Source organism: Bombyx mori, chromosome 25 (genome assembly GCF_030269925.1).
Source record: "Bombyx mori chromosome 25, ASM3026992v2".
Taxonomy (NCBI): Eukaryota; Metazoa; Arthropoda; class Insecta; order Lepidoptera; family Bombycidae; genus Bombyx; species Bombyx mori.
Genome location: NC_085131.1, coordinates 5,756,530 through 5,773,308, shown reverse-complemented (window position 1 = coordinate 5,773,308; position 16,779 = coordinate 5,756,530). Strand labels below are relative to the sequence as shown.

The 16,779-nt window shown below is 42.2% G+C and overlaps 1 protein-coding gene across 1 annotated transcript; it reads right to left on the bottom strand.

Annotated features, from left to right (window-relative positions):
* Positions 1-1,515: 1,515 nt before the first annotated feature.
* On the bottom strand, positions 1,516-15,252 carry LOC119630586 (uncharacterized). Its single transcript, XM_038020465.2, has 9 exons — positions 14,873-15,252; positions 14,402-14,609; positions 14,000-14,315; positions 13,480-13,642; positions 13,254-13,399; positions 12,567-12,705; positions 3,061-3,288; positions 2,590-2,760; positions 1,516-1,732 (listed from the first exon to the last, which is right to left on the bottom strand). The coding sequence occupies exons 1-9, from the start codon at positions 14,996-14,998 to the stop codon at positions 1,616-1,618; spliced, it is 1,614 nt and encodes a 537-aa protein (XP_037876393.1). The 5' UTR covers positions 14,999-15,252; the 3' UTR covers positions 1,516-1,615.
* Between the last annotated feature and the right edge of the window lie 1,527 nt (positions 15,253-16,779).

Genomic DNA, 16,779 nt, shown 5'->3' with positions numbered 1-16,779 from the left:
ATCTCGTGTGTCGTGTCACTCTTGTCAGAGTGGTCGTGATCGTCATTCAGTATTGATGGTAGGACCTCTTTTGAGTCCGCGCGGGTGTGTACCACCACCCTGCCTATTTCTGCCGTGAAGCAGTAATGCGTTTCGGTTTGAAGGGTGGGGCAGCCGTTGTAACTATAATTGAGACCTTAGAATTTATATCTCAAGGTGGGTGGCGCATTTACGTTCTGGATGTCTATGGGCTCCAGTAACCACTTAACACCAGGTGGGCTGTGAGCTCGTCAACGCATCTAAGCAATAAAAAAAAAGTATCGTTGCAGTGGGCAGATGTTAAACGCTCACTCGCCTTTTCTTTTGGTTTATGGTGAGTGTGGTACATTCATGTAAATAGCCGTCAACTGCGGGCTTGACTTTGTCGGTCCATCGCATGGCCAACCTTCTACGTGGTCTGGTGCCTTCTACGCGCTTTATGGAGTCATTTCCTCGCCAGGACACATGTCCACGAAATTATGCACTGATGAGGCACTGCTTAATACCGAGCTTTTGAAGAATGGAGATATTGCATATAAGGAATATATGTATATCTATCCCACCCGAATGACGTTGTGTTGTTTAAGTTTTAACAGTGTGAACTTGTAAAATTTTCAGACATATTTAATTTTATTTGCTCAAAAAGCATTAAAAACAGACAATGCGTTCCAGACGTTTTCTAGAAATCGTTTACTTAGATATATGAAATTTCCCACGCTTATAGAGAATATCGATGCAGATTGTATTTTTTTTAATTATGCCTAAAAATACATTCAATAAAAAACAACCTTACACGCACTACCATGACGTATTTGATACAACACATACATATATATACTCTTTATTTATTGTCAATTGTCAAACTTTTGTTATTATTTAAAATCTGTGGTCAAATTGAGAACAGATGAATATTGTTTGTCTTTAATGTTATTTATCTATTGTCTACGTAGTCTTGATGAAATCTGTGTATTATGTGTGCTGTGTACTACTATCACATATTTCATATATCACATAATCTCTCAAATATATTAAGTGTATAATCTATGGTATCTTTGACAATAGAACCATAATAATGTTCAAACTTATAATTTCAATTAATTATAGCCGAATTTCGACTACTGGGGGACCACTAGTATAAAATAATTACAACAAATTACACGTACAAATGCTAATTTTGAAGAAAGCTTAAGTTCCGACCTCATTCGATGATACACTTGAGAATTTATCCATTAATTTTAATTGGATGTCCGCAATATTGTGCCAACATTGTGGTGTGCGTAAGCGTAAGTACATATTATGCCCCTACGTACTGCGTAGGTACACTCCTTTCTATACGTTGGTCTGCTATCAATCATAGCTTTATTGGACTGCTTGTTGCGGAGCTTTGAAAGCTATTACTATAATAGACTAAGTATTACATCTAATTTAAGTAATGACTATGTCGTTGTACATTGTTTTCAAGTCACGGGGGAGATTAGGTAACGTAATGAATCATGATTTTGAATTAAAAAAAGCTTTTTATTTCTGAAATTGATTAAACAATTACTTATATAATAATTTAATATAGAATGATCCACATTTTTGTTATATACCAATTTCATTTATTTGCTATTAAATTAGCTTTAAGTACTTTTCGTAGTATTTTTCCGGTTGCATTCTTTGGGATTTCCCCCACGAAGAATATACCTCCTCGTATTCGCGTGATTGGGGATAACTGGAAAAAAATATTCAAATCACACAACCATATCCAGGGTGCAAGAGAGTCGTTCATGATATCGATAAGGTAATAAAGTACTATTTTATACTACTACCAATATTACTAACATGATGTGAAATAGTTTTTAAACTAATTTTAGTATAGATCGTTTTGGTAGAGGTTTCTAGTAAGACCTATCTTCTATATGAACATAAGTTTTACAAGAAAATTAACATTACTACTACTACTACGGATTGAAAGTACGGAAATATAAGGAATTCCAGGCGATCAGGAGGTGTGCTTAGTAAGAGTTTTTTAACTTCTCGATCGCGTAAAGTCTTCGTCAAACAGAACGCGTAATTAGCGCGCGTCAGAGCGCGTCAGAGGTTTTGTACCTAGGTTGTACAAGCGCGCTCTCTACACATCACTATTTACAGAGAAAGGTACGTTTCAAAAAAATTTAGTGATGTGTACTGACTCTCTCGATCACAGTTTTTCGTGTTCTCATTTTTAGGATTCAGAAACATGCTCTGTACGAACTGGTCGCCGAAGCTGTGTAACAGGATAGTGTTCGAGTAAGTAGGCTGTACAATTTACGATAATTGTTATTTGTTTATAGTAGCCTTTTACACTGGTGGTAGGACCTCTGGTGCTTCTGCACGGGTAGGTACCACCACCCTGCCTATTTCTGCCGTGAAGCAGTAATGCGTTTCGGTTTAAAGGGTGGGACAGCCGTTGTAACTATACTGAGACCTTACAGCTCAAGGTGGGTGGCGCATTTACGTTGTAGATGTCCAAGGGCTCCAGTAACCACTTAACACCAGGTGGGCTGTGAGCTCGTCCACCCATCTAAGCAATGTTACTATGTTACCGACCCGTTCATTAGTGAAGTCTAGCAGTTCTCTTTCTGTGAGCGTGACGTCAGGCTTGGGCACTACGAAGGCGGTGGGCAGCTCGCCAGCCAACTCGTCGGGCGCTCCCACCACTCCGCACTCCAACACGTCGCTGTGCTGCAGCAGTACGCGCTCTATCATTGCTGGAGCTACCTAGTTTTTGTGAAACGATTCTCATTTAAAGTGTAAGCTGTGCTCTGTAATGATAATAACTTTACGCTAACGATAAGACGAAATTACGTATTTATAAGTTCCGAACAATAATAGCATTCGGACCAACGGTCGACCCAGTAGTTTAAACCTTTCAGTGGAAGATCATTAATTTGTCGACTCATCCAAACTGCTGACCCCGCTGAGGTTTTAACAAATATGCATTTAACAACAAAAACAATGTATACTTATGGACAATATGACAATACTAACTATTTTTTAGTAAGGATCAGATTTATGTACCTGATGTCCTTTGTATTTGATAAGTTCTTTCAGTCTGTCGACTATGTAGAAACAGCCGTCTGAATCATAATATCCGATATCTCCAGTTTTGAGGAAACCCTCATCGTCCTTTATATCTTCATTAGCTTGATCGTTATTCATGTAGCCTTTCATCACCAGGGGTCCTTTAACGCAGACTTCACCTCGTTCATACGATCCTAATGTTTGTCGAGTATTAATGTCAACGACCTGCAATTTTGGAGATTCGTTAAATAGAATTTGTATGTCAACCACCAAACTCATGGACTACCTAGATATTAATTTTCATATACCTAGTCAGGTCATAAATTCTGTCACATGTTTAATGTAAAATAATTGAAACAAGTTTATTCATTATGTAACCATTCATATACCAAAATGAACTTGACAAAACATAGATTCTTATGACACTAAAGTTTATTCAAAATGACCTCCGTGATTTTGAATACAGGCCTTCAATCTGCGCGGCCAGTCGTCTATCGCAGCACGAACGAGGTCCATGTCAATATCGGCGGCTGCCTTAATCAAGGATGTCTTGAGTGACTCCAAATTGGGATGAGGCTTTGAGCACGCCTTTTCCTCCAAGTGTTGCCATATCTTGTAATCTAACGGATTCAAATCTGGACTGGATGAGGGCCAGTCTTCGTGCCGGATGAAGTCGATTTCACGCGCCGCCAGCCAGTCTTGTGTGCTCTTCGCTCTATGAGCTGGCGCCGAATTTTGTTGGAATATCCAGTGCCTGTTATTGAACATGGTATGAGAAACAGGTTCCACAAGGTTCGTCAGGACTGTATTTTGATACAAAACTGCATTCGTTTTTACACCTTTCTCACAAAAATGTACCTCTGTTAAGCCCCAATAAGAAACTCCCAACCATACCATGAGCGAGGATGGAAAATGACCTCGTTGGACACGCGGAATACGGTTGCTCGCTTCTTCACTACTGTGTGCGTACACCTTATCATTTTGTTTGTTGTAGCTCTCTTCTACGGTAAAAATTTTTTCATCCGAAAAAAGAATTTCCCGATATTTTTTTCCCGCGTACCGCTTCAACAAAGCGCGGCATCTCTTCAGTCTCAGGTCCATTAGACGAGCATTCAAACGATGTCCTGTTTTTCTTCGATATGCCCGAAGTCCTAAGTCTTCATTTAACACACTTTTCACCGTGGTTCTGCTTAACCCCATCTGAAGGGCCAACAGTTTCTGCTTACGTTTGGGATTTCTTTGAATTCGCGCCTTCACAGCTTTTATCACTGCTGGAGTCCTAACAGACCGAGGGCGACCACTTCTTGACCTGTCATCTACACTAGAGTCTTCATTGTATCGTTTGATGGTACGATAAACGAATCTTTTGGTTATATTCAAAATTTTCAGTATGTTAAAATTTTGAATTGGCGCGTAACCGCAACGATGCAACGCAATAACTGCAACACGGTCTTCTTTAAGCGTCCACTCCATATTTAAAAATGAGTAAAATTCTAAAAGTATACTATTTTTATTTTCATGAACAATTCGAAATTCGAATTCAATAAACTTTTTTGTGGCCAGCATTCTAAAAGAAAAGTTTTCAGTGTGTGACAATACTTATGACCTGACTATATATATATATATATATATATATATCTATCTATCTATCTAACTTTAATTTACTAGAAGATGACCGAGCTTTACTCGGTTTTTTTTTTATAACGCCATCTTGTTGTGTCTTTAAAGCGGTTAGTTGCCCTCAATTAAGAAAAATAGTATTATTATTCGCCAATAGATGTCGGGAAGAGTTGACGAATAAAACAACATTTTCTGAAAATAAATTGTAGCTAGATCGATTTGTCGCCCCCGAAATCCCCTGTATACTATATTTTATGAAAATCGTTGGAGCCGTTTCCGAGATTCAGATTATATAAGTATATATTAATATACAAGAATTGCTCGTTTAAAGGTATAAGATAAGATAAGATAAGATAAGATAAGATACTATTTTTTATTTATTTGTCATTTTATTATTTCCATTGTTTTTGGTATAAAAATACCTCCAAAAATGACGACGACTGCCTATCTTCAGCTCTGACCGAGTCAGAAACTTTGTATGGATCGAGATTTACGACCCGATACCTACTGAGTCACATTGAAAAAGCCATATTTGATAATGGAATATGATGTCGTTAAAGACTCTGCTCTAAAATTGTATTGTTACACCTGAGCCTTTCTCTGAGTTCTCTGAGTTCCGATACATTTTTCACAAATGTTATTTATTCGCTCTTTGATAGCCAACATCCCACCAAACTAACTCTGAAGCCGGATAATGTCCACGCTGTATCCTAATATATAAGTTTATGTAGAACTTTGGGCATAAAATAAGTCATTCGGATTTATTAAATTGCTACTCTGTACTAAACGAATTTTGTCAGTTTTGTCAGTGGGGCAACTGATGTACTTTAAAACTGATACTTAAGAGTTCATGTTTCAACTTGGGTTTTAACCATTTACGTTATTGATGTTTATGGAGTCCGGTGATAACTTAAAACCAGGTGACCTTGAAGTCGTCCAACTATCTAAACAAAAAAAAAATTGAATGGTAGGAGATAGAGTGATGGGCAAATACCAGAAAAATGAAAGGGAAAAAACAATACTTGTTACTTATTTTGGTGTCCCTCCGTACCATTAATTCAGGCATTCCGATAGAGGCACCCGTCACGTGCGGACGTGCTCATCGTCCACTCGATCGCCCGGTCTTTGTTCGCCCGGCTTTTGTTAGCCCGGCCATTGTTCGCGCGGCCTGTGTTTGTGGTACATCTGCCGACTAAGTGCTCTTTCTGGAAGTTTTTATTTGTTTTGTTTCCTTTTGTTGTTTCTGTGTTCGTGGTACATCTGCCGACAAAGTGGTTTCCTGCAAGTATTTATTTGTTTTGTTTCTTTTCGTAATTTCTGTTTTGTTGTGCTTTTTCTTTGTCCTGTAGTAATCGCGCCGCATTGCCACCTGTGTTCAATAGAACCGCTCAGGTCCGAGAAGTTGGGGCCTCGCCGCAAGGCGAGTGTTTTCAAGACCCGGGGCCGCCCCACCTGGGTACTCAGCGATCATGGACGCTGTATTCGCGGAATTCCTCCGACTTCGCCACCCACAGCTCGCCTCGGAGTTTTTGGCCTTCAAGGCCAATCACACTGCGAGCCCTCTCGAGGACTCCGCCGCGCTCGCTGCTTCTGCGTCGCCTGTACCTGCGTGCAGAGCTTCTGCATTGAGCACCGCAGCCTCTGTCGTGCCTGCCGCTCCCGTGTCGCCTATACTGGCGAGAAAAGCTGCTGCGTCGTCCGCCGTGACCATCGTTTCAGCTGAGCGATCATCCGCGGCCTCCGTCGCGCCCTCTAAAACACCTACACTTGCTCGTAGGTCGCCTGCACCCGCCTCCTCGTGCTCCGACTCTGACTCGGACATGGAGGTCGACCTCGCCCCCGCCTCATCGACGGATGGATTCACCCTGGTACAGAAGGGTAAGAAGCGTACCGCGGAGTCTCGAGCTCCCGCGGCCGCTAAAATTAGCAAAGCCGTGAACGCGTCGCGCCCCCGCCCTCAGACTCCCGTTGCGCCCCCAGCCCGTGCCACTCCGTCGCCGCGTCCGGTGGCACAAAATAAAACCCAGACCCCTCCCCCGGTTATCCTTCAAGAGAAGGCAGCTTGGGATCGAGTTTGCCTGGCCCTTAAGGCCAAAAATATAAATTTCACGAATGCCCGTAACCTCGCGAACGGCATTCAAATTAAGGTTCAAACACCCGACGACCATAGGGCCCTCTCTTCTTACCTCCGTAAGGAGCGTATAAGTTTCCATACGTATACGCTCCAGGAGGAGCGCGAACTCCGCGTTGTAATACGCGGAATCCCTAAAGAGTTAGATGTAGAGCTCGTAAAAGCCGACCTGTTAGAACAAGGCCTACCAGTGAATTCTGTGCACCGTATGCACACCGGTCGCGGTAGGGAGCCATATAATATGGTTCTAGTCGCTCTCCAGCCTACCCCCGAGGGTAAGAAAATCTTTAACACACAGACCGTCTGTAGGCTCTCTGGTATCGCTGTCGAAGCCCCCCATAAAAAAGGCACTCCTAGCCAGTGCCATAACTGTCAATTGTACGGGCACTCTTCCCGTAACTGTCACGCGCGCCCCCGATGTGTTAAGTGTTTGGGCGATCACGCCACGGCCCTCTGCGCTCGCGACCAAAAAACCGCGACGGAACCGCCTAGCTGCGTCCTGTGTCGAACACAGGGTCACCCCGCGAATTACCGTGGTTGCCCCCGAGCCCCTAAAATAAATCGCCGCGTCGCCCGCCAAAACCGCCTCCGAGCTTCCGGCCCAGACATCAAAGCCTCGGCACCCTCTGCGTCGCAGGCTAAGCCAGCGTTCGTTCCGGCGGCGGTGCCCAGTGTCTCGGCCTGGGCAAAACCGCTGCCGTACACGAACACGGCTACAACTCCCTCCTCCGCGATTCGTCCCGCCCCCGCGACTCGTCCCTCTCCCGCGACTTGCCCTCCGACCGCGTCCGACAATCTCGCTTTAGCGATCGACTTCTTTCAGTCGATCAACTTTGAGCGCGTTAACGCTTTGGGCGACGCCATTCGCGCTGCCTCCACTGCACAACACTTTATCGCCGTTGTGCAGGAATACGCCGACGTATACGCGTCATTAAATACGTACGTCCTCCCCTCACTCCGCCGGTAATCAATGGCGTATATAAGTAGAATAAAGCCCCTATCCGTAACGATAGGATTTTTTAACGCTTACGGTCTCGCAAATCAACGTGATCAGGTTTCTGACTTTTTGCGTGACCACCAAATTGATATCTTTTTAGTGCAGGAGACCCTACTTAAGCCCGCGCGCCGTGACCCTAAAATCGCGAACTATAACATGGTCAGGAACGACAGGCTCTCTGCCCGTGGTGGTGGTACCGTCATTTACTATAGAAGAGCCCTGCATTGCGTCCCGCTCGATCCTCCCGCGCTCGCTAATATCGAAGCATCAGTGTGCCGAATCTCACTGACGGGACACGCGCCGATCGTTATCGCGTCCGTTTATCTTCCACCGGATAAGATCGTTCTAAGCAGTGATATCGAGGCGCTGCTCGGTATGGGGAGCTCTGTCATTCTGGCGGGCGACCTAAATTGTAAACACATCAGGTGGAACTCACACACCACAACCCCGAATGGCAGGCGGCTTGACGCGTTAGTCGATGATCTCGCCTTCGATATCGTCGCTCCGCTAACCCCGACTCACTACCCGCTAAATATCGCGCATCGCCCGGATATACTCGACATAGCGTTATTAAAAAACGTAACTCTGCGCTTACACTCGATCGAAGTAGTTTCAGAGTTAGATTCAGACCACCGTCCCGTCGTTATGAAGCTCGGTCGCGCTCCCGATTCCGTTCCCGTCACGAGGACTGTGGTGGATTGGCACACGCTGGGCATCAGCCTGGCTGAATCTGGTCCACCATCGCTCCCGTTTAACCCGGACTCTATCCCGTCTCCTCAGGATACCGCTGAAGCCATAGACATCTTAACGTCACACATCACCTCGACATTAGATAGGTCATCGAAACAAGTTGTAGCGGAGGACTTCCTTCACCGCTTCAAATTGTCCGACGATATTAGGGAACTCCTTAGAGCAAAGAACGCCTCGATACGCGCCTACGACAGGTATCCTACCGCGGAAAATCGTATTCGAATGCGTGCCCTACAACGCGACGTAAAGTCTCGCATCGCCGAAGTCCGAGATGCCAGATGGTCTGATTTCTTAGAAGGACTCGCGCCCTCCCAAAGGTCTTACTACCGCTTAGCTCGTACTCTCAAATCGGATACGGTAGTAACTATGCCCCCCCTCGTAGGCCCCTCAGGCCGACTCGCGGCGTTCGATGATGACGAAAAAGCAGAGCTGCTGGCCGATACATTGCAAACCCAGTGCACGCCCAGCACTCAATCCGTGGACCCTGTTCATGTAGAATTAGTAGACAGTGAGGTAGAACGCAGAGCCTCCTTGCCACCCTCTGATGCGTTACCACCCGTCACCCCGATGGAAGTTAAAGACTTGATCAAAGACCTACGTCCTCGCAAGGCTCCCGGTTCCGACGGTATATCCAACCGCGTTATTAAACTTCTACCCGTCCAACTCATCGTGATGTTGGCATCTATTTTCAATGCCACTATGGCGAACTGTATCTTTCCCGCGGTGTGGAAAGAAGCGGACGTTATCGGCATACATAAACCCGGTAAACCAAAAAATCATCCGACGAGCTACCGCCCGATTAGCCTCCTCATGTCTCTAGGCAAACTGTATGAGCGTCTGCTCTACAAACGCCTCAGAGACTTCGTCTCATCCAAGGGCATTCTTATCGATGAACAATTCGGATTCCGTACAAATCACTCATGCGTTCAACAGGTGCACCGCCTCACGGAGCACATTCTTGTGGGGCTTAATCGACCAAAACCGTTATACACGGGAGCTCTCTTCTTCGACGTCGCAAAAGCGTTCGACAAAGTCTGGCACAATGGTTTGATTTTCAAACTATTCAACATGGGCGTGCCGGATAGTCTCGTGCTCATCATACGGGACTTCTTGTCGAACCGCTCTTTTCGATATCGAGTCGAGGGAACCCGCTCCTCCCCACGACCTCTCACAGCTGGAGTCCCGCAAGGCTCTGTCCTCTCACCCCTCCTATTTAGCTTATTCGTCAACGATATTCCCCGGTCGCCGCCGACCCATTTAGCTTTATTCGCCGACGACACGACTGTTTACTATTCTAGTAGAAATAAGTCCCTAATCGCGAAGAAGCTTCAGAGCGCAGCCCTAGCCCTAGGACAGTGGTTCCGAAAATGGCGCATAGACGTCAACCCAGCGAAAAGTACTGCGGTGCTATTTCAGAGGGGAAGCTCCACACGGATTTCCTCCCGGATTAGGAGGAGGAATCTCACACCCCCGATTACTCTCTTTAGACAACCCATACCCTGGGCCAGGAAGGTCAAGTACCTGGGCGTTACCCTGGATGCATCGATGACATTCCGCCCGCATATAAAATCAGTCCGTGACCGTGCCGCGTTTATTCTCGGTAGACTCTACCCCATGATCTGTAAGCGGAGTAAAATGTCCCTTCGGAACAAGGTGACACTTTACAAAACTTGCATAAGGCCCGTCATGACTTACGCGAGTGTGGTGTTCGCTCACGCGGCCCGCACACACATAGACACCCTCCAATCCCTACAATCCCGCTTTTGCAGGTTAGCTGTCGGGGCTCCGTGGTTCGTGAGGAACGTTGACCTACACGACGACCTGGGCCTCGAATCAATTCGGAAATACATGAAGTCAGCGTCGGAACGATACTTCGATAAGGCTATGCGTCATGATAATCGCCTTATCGTTGCCGCCGCTGACTACTCCCCGAATCCTGATCATGCAGGAGCCAGTCACCGTCGACGCCCTAGACACGTCCTTACGGATCCATCAGATCCAATAACCTTTGCATTAGATGCCTTCAGCTCTAATACTAGGGGCAGGCTTAGGGATCCCGGTAACCGTACTCGTCGAACTCGACAAAGAGGTCGACGTGCAACCTAACCCATGCATCAGCCCGCTGAGTTTCTCGCCGGATCTTCTCAGCGGGTCGCGATTCCGATCCGGTAGTAGATTCATTCGCGAAACAATTGCTCTTGAGTTGTTAGGTCTCCTTCGGAGGCGCTCGGGCGGTTGTTAGCAAATCCCACCCCTCTTGGCTGAGCCTTTGCTCGCCCACCTGTCCTGGTGAAACTGGAAAGGCCTTCGGGCCACCAGTAAACTTTCAATCATAAAAAAAAAAAAAAAAAAAAAAAAAAAAAAAAAAAAAAAAAAAAAAAAAAAACCATTAATTCAAATTAATCATTCTGTATCAAAATAGGTTCATAAATATTAATTTTAATTTTTATTGAATGTTTACTTTACCAATGTACCTGCCGTTGTCTATTTAATGTATCTAGATTCAAATAAGAAGTTTTATCTTCTGCTCATTATAAATTTAAAACGCAAGTTACAATTATATTAAATTACAAACGTATTTGAAACAAAGCTAATATTAAAATCAACAAAATGTTTTAGAATACAATAAGTCTGATAGGTTGTTTTATCATTAAAAATGTTAAAATAATACCAAAATTTCCAACATGTGTTTGGGTATAATTAATAATATGCAATTTATAATAATTATAAGTGTTCATCTAATAACCGAATTTCGATCAAATCGCCTCGAGATTTAGATTCCTACTTTTATTAAAAAAAATACTAAATCCCTTGTATAGTTCCGAAACAAAAAAAAAAAAAAAATCAGTGGGCAAAATGTGGAGATAGTGACACTTTTTTAAAAATCGCAGATGACAGACGAGCTAACGACCTACCAGGTTCTAGTGGTTTCCGGTGCCTGTAGATATCACAACGTCAATTCCGCTACCTGTCTCTCAAATGACAAATGTATTAAATATGATATGGTAGTCTGTTTGTATTGTACAGTATGTAAAGTAATGTCGTATCATTGTATGAACAAAAATACTTCCACAGTCAGTCTCTAGTACAGCAAGTAGAATGTTTGTGATAAATACACTCGTTCATACGTGCATAGTCTGTTAGTTTTATTAATTGAAGTCGTTGTGGCCTAAAGGATAAGAGACGTCCGGTGCATTAGTGTTGAGCGATGCACCGGTGTTCGAATCTCAGGCGGGTATCAATTTTTCTAATGAAATACGTAGTCAACAAATGTTCACGATTGTCTTCCACGCTGAAGGAATAACATCGTGTAATAAAAATCAAACCTGCAAAATTACAATTTGCTAAAGGTCTCGAATAAGGCGCTTGGCTTAAGGTAATTTTGTCTACCTAATTGCCAGTAGTCTCAAGGGGCTATTCTGTCTTCGTACTGGGTGGTGCACTAACAGGGTTCGGCCTGGTAGACGTTTCTAGCAGCTGCACTGAATCTACCACCGTAAATTAAATTTTATTAGAATCTGTGGGTAAGAGCGCGAGGGCATTATCCACGCGCATGAGACTGAGTGAGACATGTATTAGGATATATTGACTTCTCTGTCTCTCTGTCTCACTATCTCTCCCTATGAGTTTCTCGCCGGATCTTCTCAGCGGCCCGCGATTCCGATCCGGTAGTAGATTGATTCGTGAAGCAGCTGCTCTTGAGTTGTTAGGCCTCCTTATGAGGCGCTCGGGCAGCTGTTAGCAAATCCCACCCCTCCTGGTTGAGCCTTTGCTCGCCCTGGTGAAACTGGAAAGGCCTCCGGGCCACCAGTAATCCTTCAATCATAAAAAATAAAAAAAACCACTGAGGACACCCGTCGAGAAACTTAGTCGGTGGTTGTTGGTTTATTTTAGGCGAAAAAGGCATCAGCATACTAAGTTTACTCGACATTATTAAACTTCAAATGATGTTGAAATGACACTCGTATGGGGAAATGAAAAGATTTTATGAGGACTTAAGCTAACCTTAACTTTCATGCCAGGTATGACGTGTCCGCAACTTCCATGCTTTTGTTCGCTGTCCAAAGTATCATAGATTTTCATTATTGCAAAAGATGTTTCTGTCATTCCGTAGCCTTGGATTATCTTCTGACAGTTAGAGAAACTGTTAAAGAACAAAATGTCAATTTTAGTAGACGGGGAACAGAAAATGTGTATCTCCATAAAATCGAATCGTAAGCAGTGAATTCAGTGAAATGAATAGGTACTAATCCAAAGTTTCATTAAGTTTGCTTAATTTTTTTGTGAAAAATATTTTGTGATAGGATTTTTTTTCATATTTTTTTTTTTTTTATAAAAAATTGAAAACGATGAAGGATTGCTATCTTCTTTAATCTATTTATTGATTGTTTACCCTAACCTGTTATACTAAGTAGCTATTATTCTAACTATTACAAAAATTTTGGATATAAAGCACTTGAAAATATTACGATAAATTTCCATTTAGAAGTTCAGTCTCAAATAAATGAGGAGTGGAAAAATAGCCGGAAAAAGAGACATGAGCTTCTTTTTAACCCGAAAAATTTGTTGTTTGATTTTTTCAGAATAAATTGCAACATAAGTTAAATGTACTAGGCACACTCAGTAATCGGATAACCTGAGGTTTCTTTAAACTCATTAATGTAGGAGTAAGTAAATATCACCAAAACTTACTTCCTTAAAACTCCCACAGCCGTCTCTTCACTGAGTGGGGCTGCACCACACCAAATTCTAGTCACTGAAGAAAAGTCATACTTTTGGACGAGATCAGACTTTGATAGAAAAACCGCGATTGGAGGCACTATTATCAAAACGTTTACCTGTTGTGAAATAAATTGAATGTTGAAAACTGGTTTATACTAAAGTTTTTGTAATTTGAAACAAGAAACTGTAAAGTTACCTTATATTCCTCAATGGCTTTTAAATAATCTACAGGTGAATACACCATCGAAATCAATAATTTATTACATGCTAAATAGTGTATCGCACTAAATAATCCAAAAATGTGGCACATAGGTAAAATTGATAAGAACCTTGTACATGATTCCCGAGTATATCCAAAACTAAAACAACATAAATCAAATGAATCAGCACAATGAAAAAACAAACGTACAACGGTAAATAAGCTAAAAAGCAATGGTTGTGATTTGAATGATATTAACTAATCGATTATTCAATTAATATTTTATGAGCTTCTAATGTAGTAATTGTAATAAAAAATCGCATATTTTAAACACTAAAACCAACTCGATAGTTTTCAGATTTTATTGTGAAAGAAAAGTTACTGATATTGTCGCTTCGATGACAAATATAGTTATATGAATACAAGTTGCAATTTATTAAGCGCTGCGAAGCGAGAAAGTCTCGTCTGTAAATAGCCCATTCACGATAGAAAAAAGATTGGGTTCATAGATACTTACTCAAGAGAAGAGGAGACATACAAAGCGTTAAGATGACTGAGCATGACTCCCTTGGGCAGACCGGTAGTACCAGAAGAGTAGAAAATAAACACGGTATCAGTGCCGTTCACCTCCACCGGAACATACGTGTTGGGATTAGTCGGCACCAGCAATGATCTATACGAATTGACATCACGCTCTACTGGTTCGCCATTAAGTTGAATCAACTTATGTATAAATGACATAGATTTAAAAACATCTATATGTTTTTTTAAGCTATTCTCTGAAGCTACAATAAGTTTTGGCAATGAAATATTCAACGCGTGCTGTATCTCATCTACAAAAGAAACAATATAGATTTTCAGAAATTAGTTTCGAGCCTTAATGAAAAGATAGAATTTTTTAAATTAACTTTGTTATAACCTGCGTTGTATTGCGGGTTGAGGACGGTCACAACCGCGCCACAACATATAGCGCCCATCACAGCGGTAACAAATTCAGGTCGGTTTTCACTACATATACCTACGACATCTCCTCGATTTAGGCCCATACTTTGTAATTCGACGGCGGCACTGACGGTTTCTTCTAGTAATTGCTTATAACTTACTTTATGTCCAGTGTGATAGTCAATCTGTAATGTATATAAAATAGAAAGAGCTAAAGCGAGCGCTGTTCCCATATCGATTGATGCGACTATACCGGGGCTCACATCTTGTGACAGGCACTATAACGTTGAACGACGATAGCCAATTTCGGCAGTAGCAGTTGAGTTGTCGGTCTTCGCGATAATAAAGGAAATTTAACAAAACAAAATAATATTTTTCTTTAAAGTTATCCCGCTAATGAATCATTAATATGTATGTCTGTTGGGATCAAATAAAAAATAACACTTACCAGTGCCACGCCGTCTTGTCTTAAACAGATTTCTCTGATTCTATCCAGAAAGTGCTGCCCAAATGACAAATGGGCTGGCACAAGAAGTGCTGGCCCTCCGCACACTACTTTCTCATCGTTTTTCATTTTTTATCAATAAAAAGTGTTAAAATTTTCAAGAAAATAAAATACAGTTGATCAATTAAATCGGTCTCAATTAAAGGTCTTTCATTAAATAATTAATTTATAAATATCGTGGAAATTATTTCAAAATACGTATTAAAGTATCCTTTTTGCGTTTTATCGTGTTGAAAAAATTAACAAATATATCTTTACTGATAGTAATGAAGAACGAAAATGTTTCAAGTGAAGTGACTAAGCATTGTCAGAGTGAAAATATATATACGTATGTACACACGTTGCTGTTGCTTGTTTGTCCTATTATAAGTTCCACATCCGGTGGGAATTATACTTAATTTAATAATAAGAATTAATAGTAAAAACTATAAATATTTTATATCATAAAAAATTGCAAAAAATCTGGTGAGATCAAAAGTTGAAAAGTTTAATTGTCATTTCGTCATAATTCTAAATAGAATACTTGAAATTTGTCAAGTGTATTTAATTCTAGGTGGTGACTTGATGATTTCAAATAACTTTAATGAAGTTTTCCTTAATGGGTGGTGGGTCCAAAAAACATGCAAGTACATAGAAAAAGAGAAAATCGAACATTCAATAGATGCGGATACTAAAAACAATTTACATCTTAGGTAGCTAAGGGAAACTAGTTTGTTTGGATTTTAACATTTTTAAGAATTTTCATACAGAATTTCGTCAAGATCAGATCGATGGTGTGGACGTGAAAACTTAGCAGAGTCACAGTAATCTAAACAAATATAATGCTATAATAATAAATTTTAATATATTAAAGTTACTTAAATATATTAAAGTATATTATACTTTTTATATATTTTATTATAAAGTATATTATATAAATATATTAAGATTACGTACTTATATCTCGCGTATTGTGTGTTGTACAGAAACACACTATAAGTAGAAACAGAAACCAGTTGGACACAGACGAAAATACAGACTTGGTTACAGCAGAATCTTTTTAAACAATTTTAACGACTACAATGGAGCACCTCCTGAATCATTATCGCTACATAATATATACTAGATAATATGAGGGTAATCGAGAGGTTACATGTAGGTCGCGTAATATTAGTACATTGAATACTTGTTGGCATCATGAGAGGTTAATTTTCTTTTTATTGTTTGACAGCATGCCTCATGTTCGATTTTTAATTACTTGCGTAGACGTACATAAGTATCTTGCAGAGTGTGTACTTTACATTTACTGTCTGTGAATCACGATGTTCGACAGTGACGAGTCCTGGCAGGCGATGCTCGACTTCAGCGAGTCCAACATCTCACAGAAGGAGGCGGCGGAACGGAAGAGAGAGAGCCGTGCCGCCGCAGCCGCACCGGGGGTCGGCGAGGGAGGGCGTTCGTCCTGCTCCGACTCCTGTGAGGATGCAGTCTCCTCCCGTTGATCACAGGGCGACCTAAGGGGGCCGGTCGGCGGTGTATCGCGTTCCGACCCGGCAGGCAGATCTATCACAGAACACCACGCGGCATCGCCCGGGCGGCTTGGTAGGGCCACTGTACCGTAGATACCAGCATCGTTGGTCGTCGACTATCGCCTTGACGACCTGTTGGTTGGGCGTCCTAGGGGTGGCTGATTGTAGTGTTGACCGCAGGAACCCCTTAACTCTGTCCGTGTTGTGACCCTGAGCGGAGATCGGATGTTGGAAGTAAGAGGGGAGTCGCTTAGTGCGGTAGGGCCCTAAAAATTTCCTTGAGCTCGCGGTTCGCAGTCGAGGACCAGTTCCATATACCCCGCGCGACTCCTAGGCGCGGGG

What these genes read in the sequence shown, in the direction of transcription:
- LOC119630586 (XM_038020465.2), bottom strand. Translation starts at nt 14,998, where the DNA reads ATGAAAAACGATGAGAAAGTAGTGTGCGGAGGGCCAGCACTTCTTGTG. An exon ending in GCTGTGGGAGTTTTAAGGAA is followed by an intron (nt 12,706 to 13,253) that starts GTAAGTTTTGGT and finishes GTTCTTTAACAG; the next exon opens with TTTCTCTAACTGTCAGAAGA. An exon ending in TACCTGGCATGAAAGTTAAG is followed by an intron (nt 3,289 to 12,566) that starts GTTAGCTTAAGT and finishes CCAAAATTGCAG; the next exon opens with GTCGTTGACATTAATACTCG.